The 26,238-nt window shown below is 38.8% G+C and overlaps 5 protein-coding genes across 9 annotated transcripts in view; 3 read left to right on the top strand and 2 right to left on the bottom strand.

Annotated features, from left to right (window-relative positions):
* ttll7 (tubulin tyrosine ligase-like family, member 7) overlaps positions 1 to 5,588 on the bottom strand; it is a 47,004-nt gene extending 41,416 nt beyond the window's left edge. Inside the window, exon 1 of the mRNA XM_037248839.1 lies at positions 5,190 to 5,588. The gene's annotated coding sequence lies outside the window, so the exon portion shown is untranslated. The remainder of the gene's footprint in view (positions 1 to 5,189) is intronic.
* Positions 5,589 to 6,345: 757 nt separating this feature from the next.
* Positions 6,346 to 13,145, top strand: prkacba (protein kinase, cAMP-dependent, catalytic, beta a). Of its 3 annotated transcripts, XM_037248897.1 has the most exons (11): positions 6,346 to 6,692; positions 10,015 to 10,023; positions 10,547 to 10,608; positions 10,826 to 10,954; positions 11,442 to 11,540; positions 11,646 to 11,728; positions 11,833 to 11,959; positions 12,049 to 12,144; positions 12,415 to 12,537; positions 12,629 to 12,793; positions 12,877 to 13,145. In XM_037248897.1, exons 1-11 carry the CDS (start codon positions 6,647 to 6,649, stop codon positions 13,000 to 13,002), a joined length of 1,065 nt encoding a protein of 354 aa, XP_037104792.1. In that variant the 5' UTR covers positions 6,346 to 6,646; the 3' UTR covers positions 13,003 to 13,145. The 3 variants fall into 3 exon arrangements, with proteins under 3 accessions (XP_037104792.1, XP_037104793.1, XP_037104791.1); XM_037248898.1 differs by lacking the exon at positions 10,015 to 10,023; XM_037248896.1 differs by lacking the exons at positions 6,346 to 6,692; positions 10,015 to 10,023 and adding an exon at positions 8,883 to 9,274.
* An 863-nt stretch (positions 13,146 to 14,008) lies between these two features.
* Positions 14,009 to 20,211, top strand: samd13 (sterile alpha motif domain containing 13). Its single transcript, XM_037248924.1, has 5 exons — positions 14,009 to 17,669; positions 18,114 to 18,222; positions 18,423 to 18,465; positions 19,144 to 19,255; positions 19,342 to 20,211. Exons 2-5 carry the CDS (start codon positions 18,195 to 18,197, stop codon positions 19,483 to 19,485), a joined length of 327 nt encoding a protein of 108 aa, XP_037104819.1. The 5' UTR covers positions 14,009 to 17,669; positions 18,114 to 18,194; the 3' UTR covers positions 19,486 to 20,211.
* Positions 20,187 to 22,809, bottom strand: uox (urate oxidase). Of its 2 annotated transcripts, none has more exons than XM_037248905.1 (8): positions 22,661 to 22,736; positions 22,331 to 22,588; positions 21,775 to 21,891; positions 21,299 to 21,377; positions 21,033 to 21,219; positions 20,820 to 20,943; positions 20,437 to 20,520; positions 20,187 to 20,371 (listed from the first exon to the last, which is right to left on the bottom strand). In XM_037248905.1, the coding sequence occupies exons 1-8, from the start codon at positions 22,679 to 22,681 to the stop codon at positions 20,294 to 20,296; spliced, it is 948 nt and encodes a 315-aa protein (XP_037104800.1). In that variant the 5' UTR covers positions 22,682 to 22,736; the 3' UTR covers positions 20,187 to 20,293. The 2 variants fall into 2 exon arrangements, with proteins under 2 accessions (XP_037104800.1, XP_037104801.1); XM_037248906.1 differs by having other exon boundaries at positions 20,197 to 20,371; positions 22,331 to 22,543; positions 22,661 to 22,809.
* Positions 21,832 to 26,232, top strand: dnase2b (deoxyribonuclease II beta). Of its 2 annotated transcripts, none has more exons than XM_037248901.1 (7): positions 21,832 to 21,914; positions 23,639 to 23,800; positions 23,921 to 24,095; positions 24,324 to 24,402; positions 24,943 to 25,104; positions 25,273 to 25,470; positions 25,598 to 26,232. In XM_037248901.1, exons 2-7 carry the CDS (start codon positions 23,706 to 23,708, stop codon positions 25,930 to 25,932), a joined length of 1,044 nt encoding a protein of 347 aa, XP_037104796.1. In that variant the 5' UTR covers positions 21,832 to 21,914; positions 23,639 to 23,705; the 3' UTR covers positions 25,933 to 26,232. The 2 variants fall into 2 exon arrangements, with proteins under 2 accessions (XP_037104796.1, XP_037104797.1); XM_037248902.1 differs by lacking the exon at positions 21,832 to 21,914 and adding an exon at positions 23,295 to 23,312.
* The last annotated feature ends 6 nt before the right edge of the window (positions 26,233 to 26,238 follow it).

Below are 26,238 nucleotides of genomic sequence, written 5' to 3'. Positions count from 1 at the left end.
GCCAAACATTTCCAGTAATCTCTGTTACATACTAACACACTATATATGACAAAAACTAAAACATGAAACAAGAATGGATGTCATAGGACACCACTGAGAAAGCCATCGCTGTTTCCCCCAAAATATTGCGACAGGTTTGAAGATTGTAATAACAGCATGAGTCAATTGTGTGTACAAATAAAACCCAAGTTGTCTGGAAGGAACACACAATGTGCATTGAGAAAAAGACACAGCAAGCCACCGTTTAAACCCAACTGTGAAATATAGTATAGTGGAGACTGTCTATGACTGCCATGACGACTGTAGTGTAAGTAGTTGTATTTAATTTCCATAAACTCTCATATATTCCCTTTTATTGACATAATGGATTTCCAATTCATTTGCAATTTGCAACAATATATGTCCAATATATTTAATTTGTTTTCTCATGAAAACTTCACAAATGTGATCATTCCTGAAATTGTGTTACTTTAGCTCTGTTACTGCAGAAATAAAACCGTCTAAAGCTGTGTGACGACTACTCGACTAAATAGTATTTGGTGGAACCCTAATGCAAATTTGTATCTCATGCTTGTGCCAGTTGGATTTCATTGTATAGCTGAGAGGTCATCTCATTCAAGCAGATGGCACTTTCACAGTAGTTTGTAAAATGGACGCTTCAGGCAATGAACAATGTGAGGAATTAACACCAGTCAGCATGCCAAATTCTGTTATTCTTTGGCTAAGGCCTGCGAGTGGGCTGACAAACCATTCTTTTTTTTTTCTCAGTTATCAACCATTGTTGAGATGTTCTATCACTTAATTATTCTGTTGGCTCAGAAAGCATTGTACTTGTGCTCATCCTGTTGGTCCAAATTATCCCATTTGCAGAGACAAGCACAAAGGGCATCCCAAACTGTCCACAGGTGCAAACCACAATGAACTTTCACAATGTTAAAGTAATAGCGTAATGTAGACTTTGCATCATGAGTAAGCGTTGTGTTCTTATAATCTTTATCTTTAGATATGTACACCAAAAAAACAACTAAATTATGTCTTGGAAGAAGATGATAATACGGATCTCTCATTTTGTTTTACGTTGGCTGAATTATACGCAAGCTATATCAGTTTTTTTAAAACAAAATTTAATGTATAAATCATAAAAAAAATAAGAAATACAGAGCTCACACGTTTTAAATGCCACAGAATCTCCACTTACAAAAGACTATTGTCCTCGTTCTGACTTCCATACAGAGACCAACAGTGCCCTCTAGCGGTCAGAATGCCCCTCTTGCAATTTACTGAGCACACATTTTTATCCATTTACACATATCCGAGAATATATATATATATGTATACACACACACACACACACACACACACACACACACACACACACACACGCCGCCCCCTATTGAATCAATGAGTATTCACTGAACAAATTAAAATAGGGAAACAATCAAAGTACATTATTCTATCACTCAGTAGAGGTTTATGTTTTTCTGGTTGTCTTTTTGAACAAGCGGAGCATCGATTCCAGGGAAGACAGAGACTGGAATGAGTTTAGCAGAGAGTGAAACAACAACAGTCTGAGTGATGAAGTGAGGCAAGCTGTGCTGTTGACAAGAATACCCGCCCACCGTCCTGGACAGTCAGCAGGGAAGGAACATTGACTCGAGAAAACTACCGGACCTTGGTGTCATGTAGATGCCCTCAGGAACAGGCCTAATGTGACTGCCACATAATACAAGGACCTAAAGAATCGGACAACTGGAACACACAGTCCTCTCTTCGCTGTCAAAGAAAAAGGACAAAATTGCCATAGTCGGAGAGCAGAGTAGTAGTAATAATTCTGTCTGATATTCTGATTATGAAAATAGAAATGTAAATCTGTTAAGGCTTCATCTCAAAGACTGGCATGAAGCACGTCACATCTCAAAGCGTGTGGCATCTAATGTTTTTCTTTACTAAATGAATTAGGTCAATGCTCAGTTGAGGTTACTGTCAGTGTACTGAGGTCATGTTTTGATCTTAGTTAGTTAGTTAGTTAGTTAGTTAGTTAGTTAGTTAGTTAGTTAGTTAGTTAGTTAGTTACAGAAATTGCCCACCAAATTCTGTAGAAGGGATCAAGTCTTGTGATTGTTGACAGTTCTGATTATCGATGGTTAGTTAGTTAGTTAGTTAGTTAGTTAGTTAGTTAGTTAGTTAGTTAGTTAGTTAGTTAGTTAGTTAGTTAGTTAGTTACAAAGACAGTGAAAACAGTCAATTAAAACACAAATTAAAAAAACACTGTATATATAAATAAGCTACAGTTTACAACTGACAAAACTTAGAAAGAAAATATGTCATCAGTTTGTGCAGTTCGTATAATTTACTCGGATATGCAGGCTCAGGCTATATATTATCAATCTGCAGTTTCAATATGAATCATTTCAATATGAATAATTCAGACTGGGATGTATCCCAGAAAATGGGAAAATATAGCAGGTATTATTGATGTAAGATTAATATTCTGACGTGGCATTGCAGACTACAGCCGTGTAATAATATCACAGGATATCAACATTGAGCCACTACTACTGTAGTAGAACAGAAGATGATGCAGTAGCTAAATTTGAACAAGAGAGGGAGCTGAAGGACCACAGACATAGAGTACAGTGACAAGAAGCCGGATTCTGAGCTCATGCACACTCTCCGCTTCCACACAAACGCTTTATTGTTAAAGGCTATCACCTCATGCTGCCATGAGCATCACTCCCTGTTCCACAGGCCATGACATATCCATTACAAATAAATGTTTGTTTTACAGGGTGTTGTAACGCTGAGCTGTTTGCTTTGCACGAGATGGGAATTCAATCCCATTGTGTACTGCTGCACCACAGTATTTTTATTGTCTGCAGGATAGATGCTTCATTAAAATTTAACAAATGTATATAAGGAGCGTGTTAAGATCTGAAACATCATATGGTAGTGGCAAACATTTGTGACTATCAAAAGCAGCTCCATAAAAGGCACCTCAAGAAGCACTGGACAGAAAGTGTTACAGAGAAAAAGCGGGAGTGAAGTAGTCCACCGAGCTCTTTCAGTAGTGCAGTCTCTTCAAGGATGAGCGGGACATCCCTGAGGGGTTTGTTTAATGTTTTCCTCAACTCACAAGAAATGACATCTCAGCAGTGAGCTTCCAACAAGAGAGACAAAAAATGAGGCTTGGTGAAAACACCACTTAGCTTTGTGTCATGGTACAAACGATGTTCTTCAGTTCACTAGACCTCAGTGTGTGTGTATTCAGAAAGCTATTCAAAAGGTGCTAGGAATAGACTAAAACCTCTAATGGCCATCCAGTTTGGAATATGCCTTAACATTTCGTAAGAAAGATGACCCTAAAGAAATGAAAACCTTATCAAACTCTGGACATGTTTTGATTATTTTTCTGTGGCTTTTTCTAAAATATAAGCTAAACTCAACAAGAGGTATTAAAAGTGTTGTCAAGCATCACCAGAAGTGTTGTCACAATTAAAGTACATGTTTATGGAACAATAGTTAACATGTACACTTCTTTTATTTCCATGATTTCCTATATTTTGTTATAAATCCAAACGCTTCAGACTTCAACATGGAACAATTTTAACAGTTTGATCAAAACTTTATTTTTATTGCACATGCTTGACTGAATGCAAACCAAATATTTTTGCTCAAATATAAATAATTATGAATTGTTTAATACCTCTGCAGATGTTAATATGGCTGGTTTTTTTGTGTATGTTAATAAACAGGATTTGACAACTTTAAACTACTTAACCAATTCCCATGACACTTTGCAGAGCAACATGGGCTGAATACATTGATCCGAGTAAAGGTTAACAACAAGGATTTTATTTTTTTTTTTACTATTTTGTTTTTTCAGCTTTTCTTTGCTTTCACAATGAATACTGCACATAGTATATTAAAAACAGATGCAGGAGAGGGAAAACTGTCTTAAGATGGTTATAATAAATGTCTAATCACCTCAAATCAAACCATCTCAAATAAAATGCTGAGTTTGTTAGTTATCTTGCAAGAAGAGAGAACTACTGTTCTGCACTTTGTGCCTTCTTCTACATACAAGCCAAAACAAGTGTGGGAGCTCTCAGCCCACTAGGCACTGAAATACTCCACCAGACACCTGAATACAATACAATCAACTAGAAATATGGACAAGACTCAAATAGTTGTTTTTTCTATACTGTAATTTTAAGTAAAGTCTATAAACCAAACAATTAAAATGCAAACTGCATAAATAATAAAGTAAAGCCTGCCACTAAAATTAACCCCACAACAAACTATTTTGAAGCCTTAGAGCATATTACATAATTCTAATAATGTAATGACCATGACATGCATGAATAGGCAGATCCCGTTTTAAATGTTTTCAACATTCAGATATAATTTAAAATTCCATCAAAATACAAACTGCAAGCACAATACTGCAAGAAATTACATAATAGTGAATGCACGAAGCAGTTGGAAACGCTCGTCTCCCTAAAGATTCATCAGCACAAATAAATGCCTTTAGACACTTGGAAGTTTCTGCAAAGGAGTCAATAAATGCTACTGCATGGGAGCAAGAGGGAATACAATTATAAAGCACACATAATCTATGGGGGGGTACAAATATATCCTACGACAGACTGTTTATGTCGTCATGACATGTCTGCAATGCACACGTTATCCTGTAAAGAAATTCTATAAATAAAGAAGGGGGCTCATCTTGCAGGTCACTTTAAGGGTCCTCGCCAAGCAAGCTACAAGCTAAGCTAACGAGAACACCGTTAAGGATTGTGCCTGTCACAACAACTACTGAGGGCCATGCCCTTTTATACTCTTTCCAAAAAATAAATCCTCACTGTATCTTTCTGTGCACGGGCAATCCGCGTTTCTCCAAATGCAATGTCGCATAACCTTTGCATGTGCACTGAGAAATAGAGTACTATTTGACTGGTGCGGGTCCAGTTGAGGGTTCTCGTTGTAAGACACAACTAGGCAGTGCTTGCTATAGCTGGTACGCCAAAAATGAAGCGTCACTGTTTTCATTTAGCGACCTCACAACGATCAAACTCGCAAATAAATGCTGTGCATCTATCTGATGTTGCAGAAAAGATAACGAGGGTGAATAATTAGCTCGGTCTTAATATTTTCTTAAGGAAGAATTGAGGTGCGAAGAAGCTCGTTACCTTATTAATTCCACTCACTGGTAGCGCAGCTCCTTAGCTTGGTTGCGTCCCAGCGAATGTGCAGACAAACCGCCCAGTACCGAGAGCATTTACAAGTGCGCATCAGTGTTTGTGTTGTGCAGAAAAACACTAAATATAAGTTGACATGCACACGATAAGATAAAAACAAATCTGTGTCTTGGAAATCCGGTGTTGTGTGCACTGAGCGCTGGAGCGATTCCATGGGCAAAACCATTCACGGTGAGAATGGGGGTGAAGATACCTGAACTGCTGAAGTTTGGCAAACGCAATTTAGCTTTCCCCGGTCAGAACAAAACGCGCCTAATAGTGTAAAAATAACATCGAAAAATCGTGTCACGAATGTTTGTTGCAATTTACTAGCGGTAGCTATTTTATTACGGGGAGTGTCATCGCTTCCTGACAGCTAAATGCAAACACTGAACGCTACCTCGCAACAGTGTCGCTGACCGTGGTGCTAGAAATCAAACCTGCTGTCATGGGCGCGTCCTACTCAGAGGTCATTAACGTGTCATTCGCATCTTAACACTATTGTCTCTCTGCAGCCATATTGTGTAACTAATTTACCTTTGCGCCAGGCATATGTGTTTGTTGTTAGATGTACGTAATTACATACATTCAAAGAACAGTTAAGCAAAGACGAAGATGTCTATTCGTGTGAATGGCGTTCAAGTGTGACTGTGTGTTTGTCTATTGTGCCCTACTACTGACCGTCAACCAGTCTTTGTATGGATGGATGGGTGGGTAGATGAATGGATGGATGGGTTTATTTGCACAATAATATAGATCATCTTTATTGGTCAAACCAAATATGCTGAAATCATAAGGGATTTGATTTCTCTTTAGGACATGCACAGGTGTCTAAAGTAAAGACAGTCCTTTAACAGTAGTCTATAACGTGTGCATATTAATGTGTAATACAACGACAACAGAATTGTGGAAATGATGCAAAGTGGCAGATCTTACAAGGAAATTGTCCTAATTTGGTCAGTGTACTTTAAATAAAGCTGCCACATATTAACCTTACGGCTGGATATAAAAATATTTAAAAAGTATGTACGCTTTTCTACCAAACCCGAAGGCACCATTTCACCCGTCAAGTTGGTTCACGCGGCTATTCCTATTCCTACTCGACCTGAACGCAGCATATAACGACAGCAGGCAGGGGTATAAAAAGTCTGGATCATGTTTTCATTCCAGCGAAGGCCTACTTGAATGCAAACAGACATTTTGTCTAATAAGACGACAGCTGTTTGCAGAGCACATCGGTCGGTCTTCTGTTGACAACAAGGGGAAATTGATGTTGTGGCTCAGAGAGCTGGTTGAAATCTGTTAGCTAGCTAACGGAGGAGGAGGAGCTGCTAGCTGGCGAGCTAGCCACACCGCCACCAACACCATCGTCGCTCGTAGCCAGCTGTGCATCGCCCCGTCTTACCGCGATGGGGAACTCAGCAACTGCCAAGAAAGGCAATGAGCAAGAAAGCGGTAAGCATCGTCCACTCAGCGCTGCCTGTAATGGTTGCTGATGTTTTTCAACGTGACTGCGCCTGCTGTACTGGAATATTATTCGTGCAATGTGCAGCCTTCTGCAGTTTGTTGTCCAGTGTTAGCTGATGATGCACTGCTCTTATCGTTGCAGTCCAGACGGGGACTGTATACCGGTTTAGGCAGGGCATTGACATGTTTACGTGCTAGATAGTCTCTAGTCGTTTATTTATGCTACACTAATAGGAAAATTGTGGGTAATCATTCTACTTATTATAATTGTTTTAATTGTGCACCAGTGCATTCATTTAGTACTGTGCAGCCACAGGAATCATCTTGTGTGGTTCCCTCTACAAAATGCATCAATGGGTGAATTTGCATGTTTTTCCCCCAACCTTTATTGAGTCATAATTTGGATCTTTGCACTTTGCAATGTCACAAACAGTATACCAGAGGTCACCAAGCTTTTTCTAACAGAGCTAGTACGTTCTTCTTGGGTAGGTACTGTTCCATGATAAGGGAATAAGTTTGTTACATACTACATATTACTATTTTACAACATACAAAATATGAGTATTAATGTGCAGCACTGTATTTCTGTAAATCTCTGCAAGTGTTTCAAATGATGACTTCTGCAACCTTACTAAGAAATGACAATGTCCAAACATTGGTGTACTATTTTTACTCAACTACGTTTTATTTATTTATTGTGATTTCATAAGACTCACAGCTGTACCTAAATACTGAATTGAAATTACCGTATTCTCTGGATTATAAATCGCTCCGGAGTACAAGTCGCACCAGCACCAAATGCATAATAAAGAAGGAAAAGACATATATAAGTCGCACTGTAGTATAAGTCGCGTTTTGGGGGGAAATTGATTTGATAAAATCGAACACCAAGAACAGACATGTCATCTTGAAAGGCAATTTAAAATAAAAATAGAATAGGGGCAACAACAGGCTGAATAATTGTACGGTATGCTAATGTTACATGACATTATAGTCCAGAAAATACAGTAAAAATGCAAGGTCTTATTACAGATAGCATAATAACCAAAGTAAATTTAAAGTTCAAGAATTTCCGCTAAGGCTGAACCAGCTATGAAACAAGTGAAGAAAAATGTATATAAAAGTTTTTTTTTTCCTGCAGGGCCATCACTCACTTCAGTGGTTCAAATTATGTAATAAAACATAACTGTAATAGATCATTGTAATAAAACGGTTTAAGCCAATCGTAAGTGCCTTCCACTAAATGTGGCAAAGGGCTGTCGGTTTTCATGTATGTATGTTTTCCAAACTAATCCACTCGATTGGACCACGCCTCTGGTCTCCAAAGAAAGCGGTGATCTTGACCCGCTTTCTGACTGGCAGTAATCCATGCAGTTTCACAGGCTTCTTATTGAAAACACCAGTAGGTCCTGTTTGGCGGCCGTAACTGTTGTGTATAATGATATACTGATACTGTTATGTAAACAACACACACCATCAAAGTATGTTTACATTAAGAATGAGGCCAACAGTGCGGGAGTTATCTGGAAGGACTTGGCTCAAGGACAGGCGCTCTAAACGCAAGTGTTTCTTGGTGATAAAGGATCATGTAAATAAACATTGACTTTTTAGCAAAATTAAGTAGATCCAATTTTTTTTTTTCCCGGTGAACTACTCAAGATGTATTTTTCTAATGAAGTTGTGTTCAAGTCAGCAACTCAGCATTGATTGAAACCACCTTGCATTTGTACTGCCATATGATAATTTGTCTGTGTTTGCCGATGGGTGTTAGAAAACGCTGGAAAGATTTTCACATACTTGTATTCCTCTATCAGACAAGTGACCATATTTGGTAACTTGAGTGGGTCTTAAAAAATGGGATTCTAGGCCTCGCAGTGATGCAGTGGATCCATGTGATCACTCAGAGCCAATCAATGAGGAAAAACAATGATAGCAATAATAATATTTTATTATTATGATTATTATTATTATTATTGTTGTTGTTATTGTGTTTATTTTACTTTTAAAATTATTATATGCTTGATGAAACTACATCTGAAAAAAAACTTACAATAGCCATAGGAGAAATTATTAATCCCTGAACCTGTGTTAAATTGATCACTTAGCCGTTGGATTCATAAAAAAATGCTGATGCTGATATCAACCTGGACGATAATTGGTCATTCACTTAAGTCTGACTTGGACTAAATGATATCAAAATGTACTTTGCAAATTTAGTACATAGGACATAGTGTCGCATAAAAAAACATGCAGGGCGATGATCACTGAAACTAAAGTGCAGTGCTTGAACAGGAAGCTTAACTTTATGTGGTTAGCCAAGTGTTGCAGAGTACTTCACTCAATACCGGAAGTTGCTATTTCTCGTTTAGTCCCCTGTCTGGAAAGTGCGTATTTCGCCTGTGAGTCTCTTTTATTACGCGTAGAAAAAAAAATCTAAATGGCACAGGGAAAGGATCAGTCGTTCGCCAGCCGCTTTTTTCACAGATGTCGTAAAAGTAACCAAGAACAGAGAGGACAAGATTGTGAGATGCAGCACGTCTCTGAGTTCACCATCATGTGGGATAAGTTAAGTAAGTGCTCTGCAGCTCACTTGTCAGAGGAATCCTTTGCAGCATTTCAAGATGTGAGCTGGATCCGTTTTTTCTAAGCTTTCTTGCTTGTGTGAGGAGGAAATTTAATTTAGGAGTGGTTCGATTCACAGCTGTTTTTAGATTTTGTTTTGATAATTTTTTCAATTGTTTTACATTTTTGGGTTGGCAATGTTGCAAAGTGTTTTTTTTCTGTGGAAAATGCATTAGAGTGGTATATAAACATTTTTGTTCCAGATTATGGTATCTCGTTTGTCTTCATAACTAACTGTATTATAAATATGTTTTTTTTTTGTGTCCGCTGTTTCACCTAATGGTTTTTTTTCCAGTGTAATCTGATAAGAGCCCGACCTAATTCAACCTAAATATTAAACACCCTCTTGGCCGAAATATTCAACTGTTGTAATGTGGAAACAATGAAGCAGTAATTGTTCCCACATTACATAAAATACTCTGGATGATATTTTATAATAGTTGTTCCGAGTGACCTTGGGGGAAAAAAAAATAGTCTTTTCCGGTCTTGTCAAGTAGGAAATGTACTGTGTTTAGTATCTTCTCTCATATACTGTATGTCATTTTGTTTTGTGTTACATTGAATCCACTTGAATCACAAATGCTGCTGTTTCAGACACTTTATGAATGTTTCTCCTTCTCTTTTTCTTCCTCATCATTTCCATCCATGTGGCTCAATGTTCCTGAAAACACCTTTGGCGATCTTATAGAGACTTTTGGTATGCCCATTTTTCCTCTGGGACATCCTCAGTCACAGAGTGGGATTCTTGGTTTGTTCACTTGAACCTTGTAGATCAAATGTAGTGTGTTACACTCTTGATTGGCAGCGCTTGAGTGACTCTGTGACTCTGGATTTCTCATGTCTGATCTGACCTTTCATAATGTACTTCCAAATGCCTGCGCTCTGCATTTTGTCTCTCTGTCCCAGCCTGCCCCGTTATTATTAACACTCGACTCTTTCCCAAAGAGATGCAGAACAGCTTCACTTTAAAATTGGCCAATCTTTTCAAGCCTACTAAAGCTATTTGCATCACTTACATTTCCTGTTGAGCTGCTGTGTGGTTTTGCTCAGGGTTTTCTTTTCTTGTTTTGTCGAGTAGTCATTCCTCCTCAGTACCTGAAACGTGCCTGACCTTAAAATGCACTTTACCCTAAATGTTGTTTGATTTTTTTTTTTTTTTTAACTAACAGTGTGCGGGGTGTTTAATGTCAACATTTTGTTTTTGTGCTGTCTTTTTGTAGTGAAAGAGTTCTTAGCTAAAGCCAAAGAAGATTTTTTAAGAAAATGGGAGTGTCCGCCACAGGTAAGATATAACTTGATCAGATTAACATTTCTCTTGCATCATCAGTCTTAGCTAGCTTGAGAGATAGTACATATCTACTTCCTGATGTGCAAATATCACCATAAATGCAAGCAGATTGGATCATTTGACTCGGGTGTAAAAATGTATGTACCGATCAGTTTATACGTGACTCACACTGTCCTCGAATGTGAGCATTTCATCTCACTCGTTTCTTCAGAGCACAACGTGCCTGGACGACTTCGATCGGTTCAAGACTTTGGGAACTGGCTCATTTGGCCGAGTATTGCTGGTAAAGCATAAAGGAACAAACCAGTTCCACGCCATGAAGGTCTTGGACAAACAAAAAGTAGGTGAATTGATTCTTAAAAACAACTTTGACAGGATCTTGATGCTTTTATTATAATTTCCCATAAAAGGCAATGCTTACAAAGATGTGATAATCATCCCAATGACTAGTTTTGTTTGATATTTTATCATTTCATGATCAACTTGTGGAGTGATGCACAGCCAAGGAGAATTGTAGCAATGGAAATCAACTTTTGCTTTCATGATGTTCATTGCTTCTGTTTGATTTTTGGATCATGCTCTGAAAATATTTGGTTGAATTTCAATAAATTTGCCTTAATGTTTGAGGGACACTGTAAACATTTTAAGTACAGCAATAATTTATTTTATAGGTAAAACGTAACACAGCTGATAGGCAACCTAAATAAAATACTAATGAGCTATATGAACTCGAAAAGCAACTGTTGATGGTAGTTTGAGAAACGATGCAAGTGCAACACGCGTGTGCCAGAAAAAGCAATGTGTGACGTTGCCTCTTGGTGTGGCAGGTGGTGAAATTGAAACAGATAGAACACACACTGAATGAAAAGAGAATACTGCAGGCCGTTTCCTTCCCATTCCTCGTCAGATTGGAGTACGCTTTCAAGGTGGGTGCAAGTGTTTATTTAGCCAGCTTGTCTGTGACACTGTTGATGCTATAAGACTGTGAAATAAAACTTTTTGGCACCAACCTTTCTCTCTTTCGTCAACAGGACAACTCAAACCTCTACATGGTAATGGAATACGTGCCGGGCGGAGAGATGTTTTCACACCTCAGACGCATCGGAAGGTTCAGGTGCGGAATTTTGAGAGTCGCTTTTCATTAAAGTAAATGAAGAGTTGGGTTGAATGCATTATTCAGGATAAACTCACCCAACTATCTGTCATTCCTTCTTTCAGTGAACACCATGCACGATTTTATGCAGCTCAGATAGTGCTCACCTTTGAGTACCTCCACTCCTTAGACCTCATCTACAGAGACCTGAAGCCCGAAAACTTGCTCATTGATCAACATGGATACATTCAGGTACGCCATGGGAATATGAATATTGTTATTCAAGAGCATCATGCATGCTTGCTGTGGACTCCATTGTGTTTCTGTTGTTCCACCTTTAGGTCACAGACTTTGGCTTTGCCAAAAGAGTAAAAGGCAGAACCTGGACATTGTGTGGAACGCCAGAGTACTTGGCTCCAGAGATCATCCTCAGCAAGGTAAACTGTTTTGAAAACTTTTGTTTGTCAAAAAACAAGCAATTTGCGATGTTGAGAGGCTTTAAGTTTCTTCACATTTTCAAAATTAAACAAGATCCAGCAAGAATAAAAGAGGTCCGATACTTAATCAACAACTAATAGGTTCTAATTTTAAGTTGCACCTGAGTATAAGTTGCAGGACCATGGTCCCGCAACTGCAGCCAAACTATGAAATTTGAGTGAAATACGAATACGATCGTTCTATGAGTGATTATTTTCTTCCTCCTCCAGGGCTACAACAAAGCTGTGGACTGGTGGGCACTCGGAGTCCTTATCTATGAGATGGCTGCAGGTTACCCTCCATTTTTTGCTGATCAACCCATTCAGATCTATGAGAAGATTGTTTCTGGCAAGGTGCAAGAATTGAATCAACTTGACTATTGTAAAAAAAAAAAAAACATCTGTGTTTGACATTCAGAGGTGCTCACTGTGTTCACTCCTGTAGGTACGATTCCCCTCACACTTCAGCTCCGACCTGAAGGATCTGCTGAGAAATTTGCTTCAGGTGGACTTGACAAAGAGATTTGGAAATCTTAAAAATGGCGTTAATGACATCAAAAATCACAAGTGGTTCTCCACAACAGACTGGATTGCCATTTATGAGAGAAAGGTAAGAAGTTTGATTATCTCCCCCATTTGCTTTCATGAAATTAATATCTATGTGTTTTTAGTCAACTTAATCTTCTCTCTTAGGTTGAAGCGCCCTTCTTACCCAAATGCAGAGGACCAGGAGACACAAGCAACTTTGACGACTATGAAGAGGAGGACATTCGTGTGTCACAAACAGAAAAATGTGCAAAAGAGTTTGCTGAATTCTAGTCGGTGGATGAGAGTCCCGTCGGGGCTCACGTGTTTGGGGATATTTGCACTCTGCTGGGAGGTTAAGGTGGAATTGTGTCCAAAACAAATGCTCTGTTCTTTTGTTACACACGGCTGATTCGAGGTCCTTTATGCCATGATCTTATGTGCTGTTCAGAACACAAGCCCGCACACAGGTACATTATGCAGGCACACCCTTGTGACCCACCTCTCAGCTTTAGTCCCCTTTTTTTTCTTGAAATTTCATTTTCAGTTAGGATTTTTATTTTTGGAAATAACATGAAATTCAGAATTATTCCTAAGTGTCACTGTTGATGATACATGGTAGCATCTGATATTGCACGTATTTCCTGTTATTCACCGTCTTGTTGGCTTGTGTAGAAAGCTTATGGGAAATGTCTTTCTTATTGGTTTAATTTGAAAATGTATTATTTGCTAGTGAGCTGAGTTGACACCGAAAGCTGATAAGTCAATCCATCATTGTTCTTCATACGCAGCTAAGTTATCGGCGAGACAGATATTTTTTATCATTCGCTAAATTAATTATATAAATGTATAGTGAACTTTTGACATAAACATTGGCCAGAAGTACACACATATAGGATTCTTGGGCATTGTCAGCTAGGGAACGGGCCTTGGAAAATTGTATTTTTAAATGGTGAGGTGAAATCTTTTACTGTCTCAGTGAGCAGGCAATAAGTGAAGGCAGACCCTTATACAGACAGCAGTCAACAAAAAAAAAAAATCCTCACAATATATTTTGTGCGGGGCGCATTGGTTAGCACGGAGGGTGTCGGTTCGATTCCACCTCCGACCTTCCCTGTGTGGAGTTTGCATGTTCTCCCCGTGCCCACGTGGGTTTTTCCGGGCACTCTGGTTTCCTCCCACATTCCAAAAACATGCTTGCAATTGAGCACTCCAAATTGCCCCTCGGTGTGAGTGCAAGTGCGGATGGTTGTTCGTCTCTGTGTGCCCTGCAATCGGCTGGTAACCAGTTCAGGGTGTCCCCCGCCTACTGCCCGATGACTGCTGGGATAGGCTCCAGCACGCCCGCCACCCCCGTGGGGACAAGCGGTATAGACAATGGATGGATGGAAGGATATTTTGTGCGGTCCCACTAGTCTAAACACGGTATTTTGATGAATATAGCCATTTGTGCAATATGAATGAAGGAGTGCTCACTCTGTAGGTTCATGTTGTGGCTTGTCTCCGATAACTTCGTTTGGCCTCAATAATATGTTGTTGCTGACTGTCAAACAACTCAAGAGGAAAATTATAAGTTCCAACTTTCCGTACACTTGGAATGTTCATGCTAAAAAAAACAAAAACAAAAAAAAACAATGTGCTTCCCTTATCTTCTGTGCCTTTATCTCTACCGAAAAAAAGAGAGAGCGAGAGAGAAAGAGAGAGAGAGAGCAAGAGAGACGTGTATGAATACGCTACTCACAAAAGGTTATGGCTTTTGGGTATCATTTTGGGGTCAGCCTGAAACGCACTCTAACCTTTACAGATGAACATAATTTTCAACTGTTCAATATTTCAGTACTTTTTGCTATTCTCCAACAAGGAACCAAATAACGGGTATTTGATCCATAAAAATTTCCAATAATGGTACCATTAATCAGTTGTTGGGTAAAGTCTTGGTCTTATGATGCCAAAATGTATTTTGGTCAATTTATGGCTCAAACACCATTTAGAAGTTTCAAGGTCAAATTAAGTTCACCTTTAATGGCTGATAAATTGAAGGTAATCCTGAAAGTTCTCTCAAAAAGCCAACTATCCCTATTTTTGTGAGTAGTGTATACTCACATAATCAATGATTTTAGCGCAGGTGCAGAACGGAGTAAACTCGCTAGAAAATCTCATCGTAACTCAACTCTATGTGACAATGCTGTCATGGCTGACAAAATTTCAATTGACTGTCGATAGACCAGTCAGGAGCTTCCAATCATTCCTTGTATACTGCACGACTGAAATCCAAATCAGACTTGCAACAGGCTTCTTGTGGGTGTTACATTAAGTTTACACCACAGCAGTTTCACGGGACATCATTTTAATGACCGCTGAGACACTGAGGCTGTCAACTGCAATGGAAATGTTTTTCTTAAATAGGATGGAATTGAACCAGTACCATAACTGGGACTGACTGCGTGAACGGCTCAAGGTAGCACTTTTGTTTTCGAACAATCCAAGCAGTCAAGAGCTACCCATGCATTTTGCCGTTTGTTGTAGCTTTGACCATTATACACAAGCACATTTATGCCCACTTGGCAAGATCATTTGTGTATTGTAGGTTAATCATATTGGACATGTTGGGATTAAGTTTATCACCAAAAAACACCCTCCAAAGGTGAGGTGATGTGAGCTCAAGGTACATGCCTCAGTGTGATTGGGTTACTGTTTATTTATCATCATTAACCATCCAACACTTCCAACATTGTCTTCTTTGGGCATATAAATGTGTATTTTTGAATGCAGTTCACTTACGTTTTTTGGGAAATTACAGGATGGCAAAATCATTTTTGATGAGGCAAGATGAAGTTTGTGACATTATTGTTTTTATTGTGTTTTTTTTTTTTTGCACTGATCCTTGTTAAAGCAAATAAATGGGCATTGAAGTATTAATATGAAGCTAAGTCTTGCCATTGATGTTATTATAGTGCATCATTTGTAGCATTGTTACAACCATATCCATTTATTGGACATGTCCTGGAACTGTACCTCAGACCGGATGTATTTAATGACAGAAGGGGCTTGTGATTTTCCACACATGCAGAATAATTCCAAATGCTTTGATTTTGAATTTTTCTGAATGTTGAAGAATGAACATTTTGTTCTTTTTGCTTTGGGTTTGAATGCTAATATTGCTTGAGCGGCACATTCAAATAATGTCACTGCCATACTTGCTTTGATTGCTTTTTCTATGTTGTATCCGACCCTGTTTGTTTGTTTTTTTGTTATGTATTTGTTATGTTTGTGCAACAGTGTCAAGGTACAGTACCCCCCCAAGCTGTTCCTATCATTATTATATGGTATTATTTGTTTTATTTTAGAGCAGAATGTATTTTTATTGGTGTGGCATTTTCTTGCATCATCACCACCACATTACAGCAAATTTTAATCAACAACAAATGCAACAGGAAATCAAACATCCTTATTCTTCTGATTCCGCTAATCCTGCGTAGTATTTGCATCTTTGTTCATCAAGTTGTACACAGTAGTTATTTTTATTATTTTTTTTGCAAATTGTCTAAGATGGTTCATGTCTGTGAGAAACATGAATACAGTTTTGACCACAGTTTGGGGGCAGCAACTCACAATTGTTTCCGTATGCGGCTGTTTATGTTGAGCTATTCTTCTTCACACATGGCAAATTATTATCATTACTTATATCTCATCACTGTTGCTGTTTTGAAATTTTTGCCTCTGCACTGCACACACCTCCCACCAGAGTGACTCAAGTCAACATTGTAGCTATGCAAAGTGTTTCATACCAATGACTATCCGTTTAACTTTCATGCAGTAATATGTCTATTAAGCCTTGGAAGTCCTTTGAGAGGTTTGGCTTTGTCTTGCAAGGCAATTTTTCCTACAGGTAAAACAGTCAGGTGTGGAGAAATGTTATTTTATTTTATTCACACTTTCTTGGAAGGATTGAAATAACTGTCAACATCTTCCTCACTTTAGTCCGCCAATAAAAAAAAAGGTTTTACGATCTGGTGCTCAATGCCCTGGAAAGGTAATTGGTATGTTAATCTCAATTTTATTCTAATCTTATTTCATTTTCAACCTTATGTTTCTTCTGATTTTAGTTGCTCAAAGCAATTACTCATATTTAAGATCCATTTCAATAAGATCATTTCCCTGAAGACTTATATTGACACGTTTCAGAACTTATTGCACACCAATGCCTCTCACAATAGTGGGAAAAAAACGTTTCCCCTTTTAATAATTGCTTTACTTTTATGTGTGTGTGTTTGGCACAAAGGGTTACGCGGAATATTGTTGTGTGTCCATGATAGTTACATAAGGAAAATGTCTGCTAATCAACACCTTGATCTTGAGCATGTTTCAATCCAAACTGCCTGTGTGTCAATCCTGCCACAAACTATTTTTCTGTGAAATCCACAACTCTTTCAGTGTCATTAAGAACCTGCGTGTAATGATGTTTGTCATATGTGATGTAAACAATGGCACTTTCCCCCCCGGGCCTCTTCACTCCTGAATAACCAAGTTAGATTTGGTTCTTTCTGTAGTTTGTCACATATGCCAGTATGGGCTCTATATTCTTTGTATTTAGTTTGTGGGACGTTTTGCACATCATTTAAATGGCTGACACGTTTTTCCTCATCTAACTTTATTTGTGTTTGTAAGGGGAATATTATTTGCTGTAGCAGATTTTATGTAACAAAGAATATGTCACAATAAATCCTTTTTATTAGGAAAAGAAATGTTGATTTATTGTCATAGCGAGTGCAAAAAAAAAAAAAAAAATCAAACCATGAAATAAACTTCACTTCCCATGATTCTCCAGTGACGTGGGCATGGGAAGCTGTGACGATAAGCAGCTAGTTGGCTTTGATTAATTTGTGATATTATCAAATGAATATCTTGCGTTTTTTGCTGGTGAAACACCACGGGGAGTCGGGAACTTTTTGTCGTCACCCGTAAGTTGTTTAACTTGGACGACGCGTTATTGTCAAAAAAGGCGTCATTCAAAATGTGTTCGATTTTGTATTAGCAAAGCCAGCTAACTGTCCATGTTAGCTTGATAAATACGAAAAGGCAGTCTTTGATATTCGCTTTCTAGTTATTGTGATCGTTTTATCATTTGAGCTGCGTGGTATTTTGCTATTAAAATTACTCGACACAAATGGAAAAGCGTTAGGGTTTCCGTGTGTCTATTTTATCATTATTTTCAATTCAACCATCATTATGAAATGTGAATTTTAAGGGCGTCATTTTCACACTCTACAGTTGTTCCGATGGTCGAAACTTACATAATAGCAGCTTTGTTCATACTCTTCCCGATCCATTTGCATGTCTTTACTTTTGACATTTGTCACCTGAACACTTGTTCCCTTCTCTTTTTTTTTTTATTATTCTAACAGAAACGTCGAGCGAGACTAAGAAAGGAGAATGTTTATCCTGCCAACCCTATTTTAAGATCTACACACACAAAAAACAATCTGATGAAAATTCATTGCAACGTTACTGATTGTAAGTCCAGTGCATTCATGTTGCTGTGTAATAGTTTATAATTGCTCAATAATAGCTGAATGTCTTTCGCTTCTGCTTGCATACTGTGACAACGAAGTGTGGACTTATTGTTTGAGGCGTATGCAAAATAATTGAAAGTTTGAGAGTACGTATGGGTTGAGTGATATTTCATAATGTGCGTATTCCATGTTTTGTTGCAGCCGTCATGGAAGACAAGGCAAATGGTTCTGTTGACACCAAAAGGTACAGTCTTAGATAACTGAGAAGAAAGAGTGCTTGTTTTGTAGTCAGACGTGTGGCTTGCCTCGAGTAAATGTAAAACGTAATTGCCCTGATATTTACAACCTGAGTATTCATTGGAAAATGTCAATACTGTTTAAGTAATGCATATTTTAAAAAAATATATTTTTAATGGCACAGAAATTGTCAAATGAACAAAAATATGGAGAGGGGAAAAAAAGCTAATTCAAATATTGCACGACAATATCACTTCATAACAATATTTTTAAATAACTAAAGCAAATTCAACCATGGGAAATGGTCTGAGGTGAACTTTGTGTTCGCATAAACCTGATTTAAGGAAGATCCTTTTCTGTATAAACGTTTAATACACTAAAATAAAAAACAGCTTTAACCTATAACCTGATTTTTTTTATGTAAAATAAATCTTTCACCCTTCCACCTTGTAAAAAAATTGATGTTTTGCATTTGAACTCTGCTGTGCAAGTCAAGGCACTACTCAATATATTTTTTTTCCAGTGTTTCTTTCAGGAAACCTTAATTTGTGAACATTTCTGTCGTATTATCCTATGTTTTTATAATTTGCACAGTTCTGTCTTTAATGATGCTTCACTTGTCTGCATGTTTTTCAGAGTATGTTAAGTCTTGAATCTTGTAATGAAAAATATAGTCTCTCTGCAGCCCAGTAGAGAATGGCCAGCTTCCAGATCCAGCCAACTGGGCGGTCGCTGATGTGGTCAATTACTTTAAAGCGACAGGGTTTGAGGAGCAGGCCACAGCATTCCAAGATCAGGTTGAACTTGCCGCTCGCCTCCCTTTTGACTTCAAGACAACTAACTTGGGTGGCAATGAAAATAAAATGTCTTCACTTGTTGACAGGAAATCGATGGCAAGTCATTGCTCCTGATGACACGTAATGATGTGTTGACGGGCCTGTCGATAAAGCTGGGCCCAGCCCTAAAGATTTATGAGTATCACGTGAAGCCGCTGCAAACCCAACATCTAAAGAGCAACGCCTGTTAGCACGTCACCAGGAGCTCGATATTCTCCCACCTCAGTGACAATCGACGACTCCCAACCAGCTATCCGTTGGCAGAGACTCCTCTGGCCGTATGGCACCTTAAAACTGGATCGGTTTCACAATGTTTTTTCGAAGCGTGCAGGACCCCAAACACGGATATGGGGTCTAATGAGCTGTTTTTATTTCTGCTGCTTCAGATTTGTATTTTACTTTTTATTCGTCATGTTTTATTTAAGATTTGAATTCTTATTGAGGATGGTTTAACATCTCTAAATTGTTTGTGTAGATTGTGTTACATGTTTGTGTGAGTGTCATGAACTTGTGATGGTTTTAAAAATTGTACATAAGATGATATATGATTGAAAACACTTTGATATGGCAGAAGTTACAGATGTGGTATTGTTGAATATGTCCTAAGAAAAAAAAAAGTCACATGCATGCTCTACAATGCGCTGAGTCCATGCCTTGCCACTTGGCTGGAAATATGCAGTTTTATATTTTCCCCAGATACAACAAGACAAACTCAAAAGGTCCTGCTCGGTTCTTTGAAAATAGAAATGTGTGTATAATGATGATGTCCCTACTTGCCTGTGGTGCTTCAACTTGTTTGAAAAAAAAAAAAAAAGACTAATCAGGTGTGCGTGTGGTTTTGACCTTGTACAACACTGGATGGAGTTTGAATATTTCACTCAAAGACTTGCAATAAACGGTGCTCTTTTCTCACCAAAGAACAACACGTTTATTAGTGGTTGTTACTAAGACTATAAATCATCGATGTCGCCAGCATATTCTGTATTTGTGCTTATGTCTTCACAGCCTGGCTTGCTTCCTACGCAGTGTCCCTGTGATGTTGCCCGAGGGGTTGTCAAGAGGAAGAAGAACCTGTGTCTGTAAAAACAAAAAATGTCAGCTAACAAATTAAATCACAATTGACCACAACCAAACTCACTTACTTCACCCTTGTTCTCAATGCCCATTCTTGTCATGTCGATTGTGAAGTAATGTTTGTTGGGCATGATGATCTCAATTTCCTCCACCTGTAAGTGGATACACACATGAGGTGGGAGACAGTGACTGACAGTGATCTTTTTTTTTTTTTCTTACAGGCACTTGTGTCTCTAAAGTGGCAGAACCATGTGATTTCACCAAAGAAAGGTAATGATAAAACAGCCAGCAATGTATAATGAATGCTAAAGGGCAGAGAATGTTTGTGAAAATGGCAGAAATATTCTTTATCAGTAGTATCATTGTCATATTTAAAAGATGAATTCAAAAGTCTCGGTTCTAAAAGTTTCTTTTTGTTTGGTGCTCTATAATTTGTGAAATGTGGCCTTACCTCAGGAGTCCGAGCGAGGACTAGGACCTGTGTATCATAAAGGGTCTTCTGCACAGAAGGCGAGAACTCTCCATGGTCAAAAGGGCCTGCAAACTTCTCAATGATCGTATCTTTGACACATTTCCTATCATAAGAAAGCTGAGTTTAGATGACATATCGAAGCATTACATTGCTACATGTATGTAATGATCCAGAACTGGATCCTTTTATTACCATACAGCATCAAAGTTGACATCTTGAACCTTGTTGTAGCGCCACCTAGCACAGACGGTGGTACAGAAACACCTGTCCGTGGCCTCTTGCAGTGTGGTAAAGCGGTCGCGGAGGAAACCCACAAAACCAGATTGAGTGGTTTTCAGCACCTTCATGTCCTTGAGTCCACCGTGGACCACCGGAATGCCTGAGTAGGGGATAGTGAGAGAGTGAGTGAGGGGAGTGCCAATCACAATAATAGGAAATAAAACAGAAAAGTTAATTACCATTGAGATGTTGTTCGATATCGCAGAAGCGGATGGCTTCCGGGCTGTTAATGAAGGCGTGGACATGTTCAACTCCATTCTAAAAGTGGGAAACAAAAATGTGGACTAGATTTGCTTAATTTTCCATTTTGTTTCACTTTCATGTTTATCACAATGACAAGTGTGCAACTCTCCACCCTTTGTGTTGTCTTTGAATGTGTTAAAACATTACCCAATTATACAGCACAATTACTCAACAAAACTTTATTGGTCCGTTGCCGTAAAGGTTTGTTATTTAACATTTTGAATTACATCAATGTTCATAATTACTCTGAGAACGATCCTAAAATAATTTATCTCAAAAGTTAATCAATGTGGGGTTTTGATAATACCAGAGTTACTCATTGAGAAAAAAGTGGCTTTAGGTCGTGATGACAGCAGAATAAAAACACTGAAGAAAACCAATAAGTTAACCATAATTCTTTTGTTTCCCTCACCTTTTCCAGCCTTCTCCATGGTGCCTCCTCCATGTAAATCTTAACCCTCAACACATGGTTGAAAGCAGTCAAGAAATGGTGACAAAGATCCAAAGAAAACTGCTCAATAGTCTTCACCTTAACACAAAACACAGTTTGAGGTAGGTCATATTTTTACACAGTACACATTTACTCCCTAAACCACAACCACAAATTAATAATCTGATTTCATATTGTTTGTGGGGACAAAGCAGTACAGAAAATGGATGGATGATTGCATAATTGAATAACTACATAACAAATAATGCCATCAAATACAATGTTACAACAGTATACTACTAGTAAAAGTACAAGACTCAATAAATTCTACATATGTGTTCATTTAATTTACATTTGGTAGGGTTTGTGGTTACAGGTTCTAACCCCCCCCCCCCCCCCCCTTAAAGAAATGGCTCTAGAATGCACCCATAATTTTTTTCAAAGTTCAGTTCTTAAAGTCAGTTTCACCAAGCAACCTGAAATTAGTGTGAATCCACAAAAGTCAAGAAAGAATGGTGGGTTGCGATGGTTAACCTACCTCCTTCAGTTTGGCCAAGGCATGAACGGTGTTTTTGATCGTGTCAGTAGGGATGATGTCCGAGTTGTCTCCAGTGAGATAATCCTTACGTGACTTGAGAGTGAGCTCCACATCTGCCTTGAGCTCGATGATATCATGTTGGTCCCCTTGTCTCCTGATGCACAGCACCTTCACGGTGTTCTTGCCGTAGCCCGTCCGCACAAATTCAACATTCTGCCACATGTGAACATTGTCATTGAGTCCAGGGATGGTTTCTACCTTGAAAATTGTCTTAGCTGATTGAAAGTTGCGGGATACATAGTTTCATCAAAATGTGTATAAAATGGTTACCTGATTGGCAGAACCTGCCATGTTGTCTTCCCTTCAGCTGATCGTCAACCAGCGGCACGGTTTTAGCAAACAAAAAAACTTGCTTGACAGGTAGAGGAGGTTTTGAAGAGGAGGAGTTTTCATCTTTGCCCCCTGGACATCAGAACATTATTTAGTTCCTCTTAACTGTCATTCACACACGACAATTCTTTGTCTTTACTGAAGATATCTGAGTTCCAGATCGAAAAATGAATATCGGACAAAGGTTTAAAATTTCAGATTTCCATCCATTTTCTATACCGCTTATTCACAGGCGTGCTGGAGCCCATCCCAGCAGGGGACATCCTGAATCGGTTGCAAGGCACACAATCATCCGCACTCACACTCCCAACTTGGGGCAATTTGGAGTGTCCTACCATGCATGCTTTTTGGGATGTGGGAGGAAACCGGAGTAAGCCCACACAGGTACGGGGAGAACATGCAAACTCCACTCAGGGTGGGCTGGAGGTGGAATCGAACCTGCACCCTCCTAACTGTGAGGCGGATGTTCTAACCAGAGCACTCCTGATCCGCCAATTTAATTTCTTGGCATTTACAACTCAACGTGTTACATCACTCTGCGTGCTAAAAGAAGAAAGAGAGCACCTTTTGTTTGGAGCCACCCATTTTTCAAGTGAGCACATATTTTCATTTATTTTTTGTTGGCATAACCCTGACTTGCAATAAATGCATCAAGCCTGTGACCCTTTGACTTCATCAGACTGTTGCATTCATTATTAGAAATGCTTTTCCAGACCTTTAGTGCAGCGTTTTTCAGTTCTTATTTGTTCTGGGGTTTCCCATATAGTATGAAGTATTGTAAACACCTCCCAAAGTATTATAATTACTACAAAGTCAGCCAAACTTGTGTCATGGGACTCATCTGCTTCAGTTCCCCTTTTGCATTGTGTTGGAGCTGTGCAGTAACCACTTGCAAAATGGTTGTCTCATCGGCCATAGGTGCAGAGGAGGTTTAAATTTGTGTTTCGGGGGGAGTCGACTCTGCTGAAAACACCAAGAGGTCACAATGGCACCAACATCAAGTATTTTTATGCTTTTGGCCCTCGCTGTGTGTGATGCTGCTATTTCCTGCCAGAATGAAGATGGCCAGCCTGTCGATTGGTGAGGCAATTCATGCATTAATAATATCCTCACTCTGTCTTAATCGATACATTTCTTGTTTTGTATATTCTGAACATTTGAGTATATTCTGTCATGAAACCACTGTCTAATCTGCTGCAGGTTCATCATCTACAAGCTGCCAAGATACAAAATTGGCGAGGTGGGTAGCGGGGTAGACTACATGTACCTGGACCCCTCCTTAGACACCTGGCAACTTAGTAAATTCATGGTTAACACTAGTCAAGGAGCCATCAGCAACACCCTCAACCAGCTTTACAGCAAAGCCATTAACAAGGTGATGTTCTTTTTTTCCCTCACTCTTCCGTATTATACACTCAAGAACCACTTTTACATCTTAGAGGAAGGATTCACTTTTTTCAACAGGGAACTGTAGCTTCTGCTATAAAATGCTAATAATAGCACTTCTTTATACCGTTATCACTGTAATGAAATATCTATTTAAATAGACAGGAATGGGACTTTTATATTTCGACATCCTGAAAATGTGCTGTATTTTCCGCAGTCTAGCGGCTTTGTTTATGCCTTCTACAATGATTCACCACCTCTCCTCAAATACATGCGAGGATATGGACATACAAAAGGTACAGTAGACAAGAAGCTATGATTTTCTTGGGTGGGTATCCGAGTGGTTGGTGTTAAATAGTTGATGTGAAGAGGAAATTTCTGTAGTACCTTGGATCATTTGGAGTATTATTATGTTTTCCAGACACGGGAATAAGCTTCTAAATTTCGTTCTGGGGTAAAATTGTAAATCATCTATAACGTTTTGAAAAATAGGTTTTCAATTATGGCTGTTTCAGGAGGATTATATAAGACATTGTAGAACTTTTGAAAGAAATTTTGAAATATGTCTTTTGAAAGACATATTGGCTCTGATCACTGATGGTTCAGTTCATTCAAGGTAAATGGCATGCAGTTTTGTAACTGTCAGATTTTCTAACGTTAATGTTTGATTATGTTTTTGTTACCCAAGCTAAATGTTAAGCTATTTGGCTTGTTATCTAACCAACTATAACATCACCTTTTTTTTTTTAACCTCTAGAATTTGTATCCACGAATGCAGCTTTCAGTTTTTCAGTGTTTCCTGAACACATAGTTTTTTTTTGTCTTGCTTCCAACAGGGGTACTGCTATTTGACTCTTCCCAGGGCTTCCTGCTGTCTCACAGCATTCCCCATTTCCCTTCATTCCCAGAGATGGGATACCTCTACCCATCCTCTGGCAAAGACAATGGCCAGACAGCTTTGTGTGTTAGCCTCCACTATGACCAATTCGTCCATGTCAGTGAGTGAACCCCGAGAAAGAAAAGACCTTTTGCACATCATGCTCAGCAAGGAATGTACCCCCCACACACACACATTCTTAATGTTTTCTATTATTTTATCTCGACATCTAATTAGCCAATATGAATATTTGTTAAATCAGGTTCTCTTTGGTTTTTCCCAATGATAGCGCAGCACCTGGTGTATCTTTTCCCACGATTCTACAACTGCTCCGTCCCTCCTGCATTTGCTAGCAAACTGCCTCAACTGGCCCAGTTATGTGCAGGCCAAAGGCCAGAAGCGCCTTCGGACAAGAGAATGGACCAGCTCCTTTCTTTGCAAGGAGAGATGTTTTTCACTTTCGCCAAATCCGACCATTTCGTGGATGGTAAATTACTTTTATTGGTCAGCGTTATGTATGTATATGTATTACTTTTGCACACTAATATCAGACAAATGTATCTGTACTATGTTTTGTTTTGTTACCAAAACATTGATTTCTGACTTCCATCCAGACATCTATACTGGCTGGGTGGCTCAGGTCCTAAAAGCGGACTTGATGACTGAGACCTGGCAGAGACCAGACCACGAGCTGCCTTCCAATTGCTCCTTGCCCAATCACGTCATGAACATTAAGAGGATCCGTCTTCCCAAATCTACCCCATTCTATTCCAAGTACGACCACTCCAAGTGGTGCGTGTCGTGGGCTTATGAGAAGCAATTGACCTGCTTGGGAGACCTGAACAGGGAGGTACTTCAAATGTGGCGAGGTGGGGGACTAATGTGCTCCAACAACACGTTGATTTACAAGTCTTTTAGACCTGTGGTGGACTGGTACATTGGATGCTGATTTGAAGGCCATCCTTGTATTGTTTTGATTGTTAGGGTCAATTTCTTTGATTGTCTCTAGGAACCATGATCTATGATCTTTAAGTTAATCAATCTGTCAGGTTCCTACTGTTGTTAATTGATCAATTGATTTATAATATTTTTTTCAGGGAGGCAAATTCTCTAAATGTCACCTCCTGCATTCATGAAATTATGGTACAATTATACTTTTCTCCAAGATGTGATTCATCAACAATCAATTCACCCAATCGACAATGTACTTTTAAAATGAATAATAAATGATAATTGTGCCTAGGCCCAGTATCGT

The sequence above is a fragment of the Syngnathus acus genome, chromosome 4 (genome assembly GCF_901709675.1).
Source record: "Syngnathus acus chromosome 4, fSynAcu1.2, whole genome shotgun sequence".
NCBI classification, from domain to species: domain Eukaryota; kingdom Metazoa; phylum Chordata; class Actinopteri; order Syngnathiformes; family Syngnathidae; genus Syngnathus; species Syngnathus acus.
This window is presented reverse-complemented; position numbering and strand designations above follow the sequence as displayed.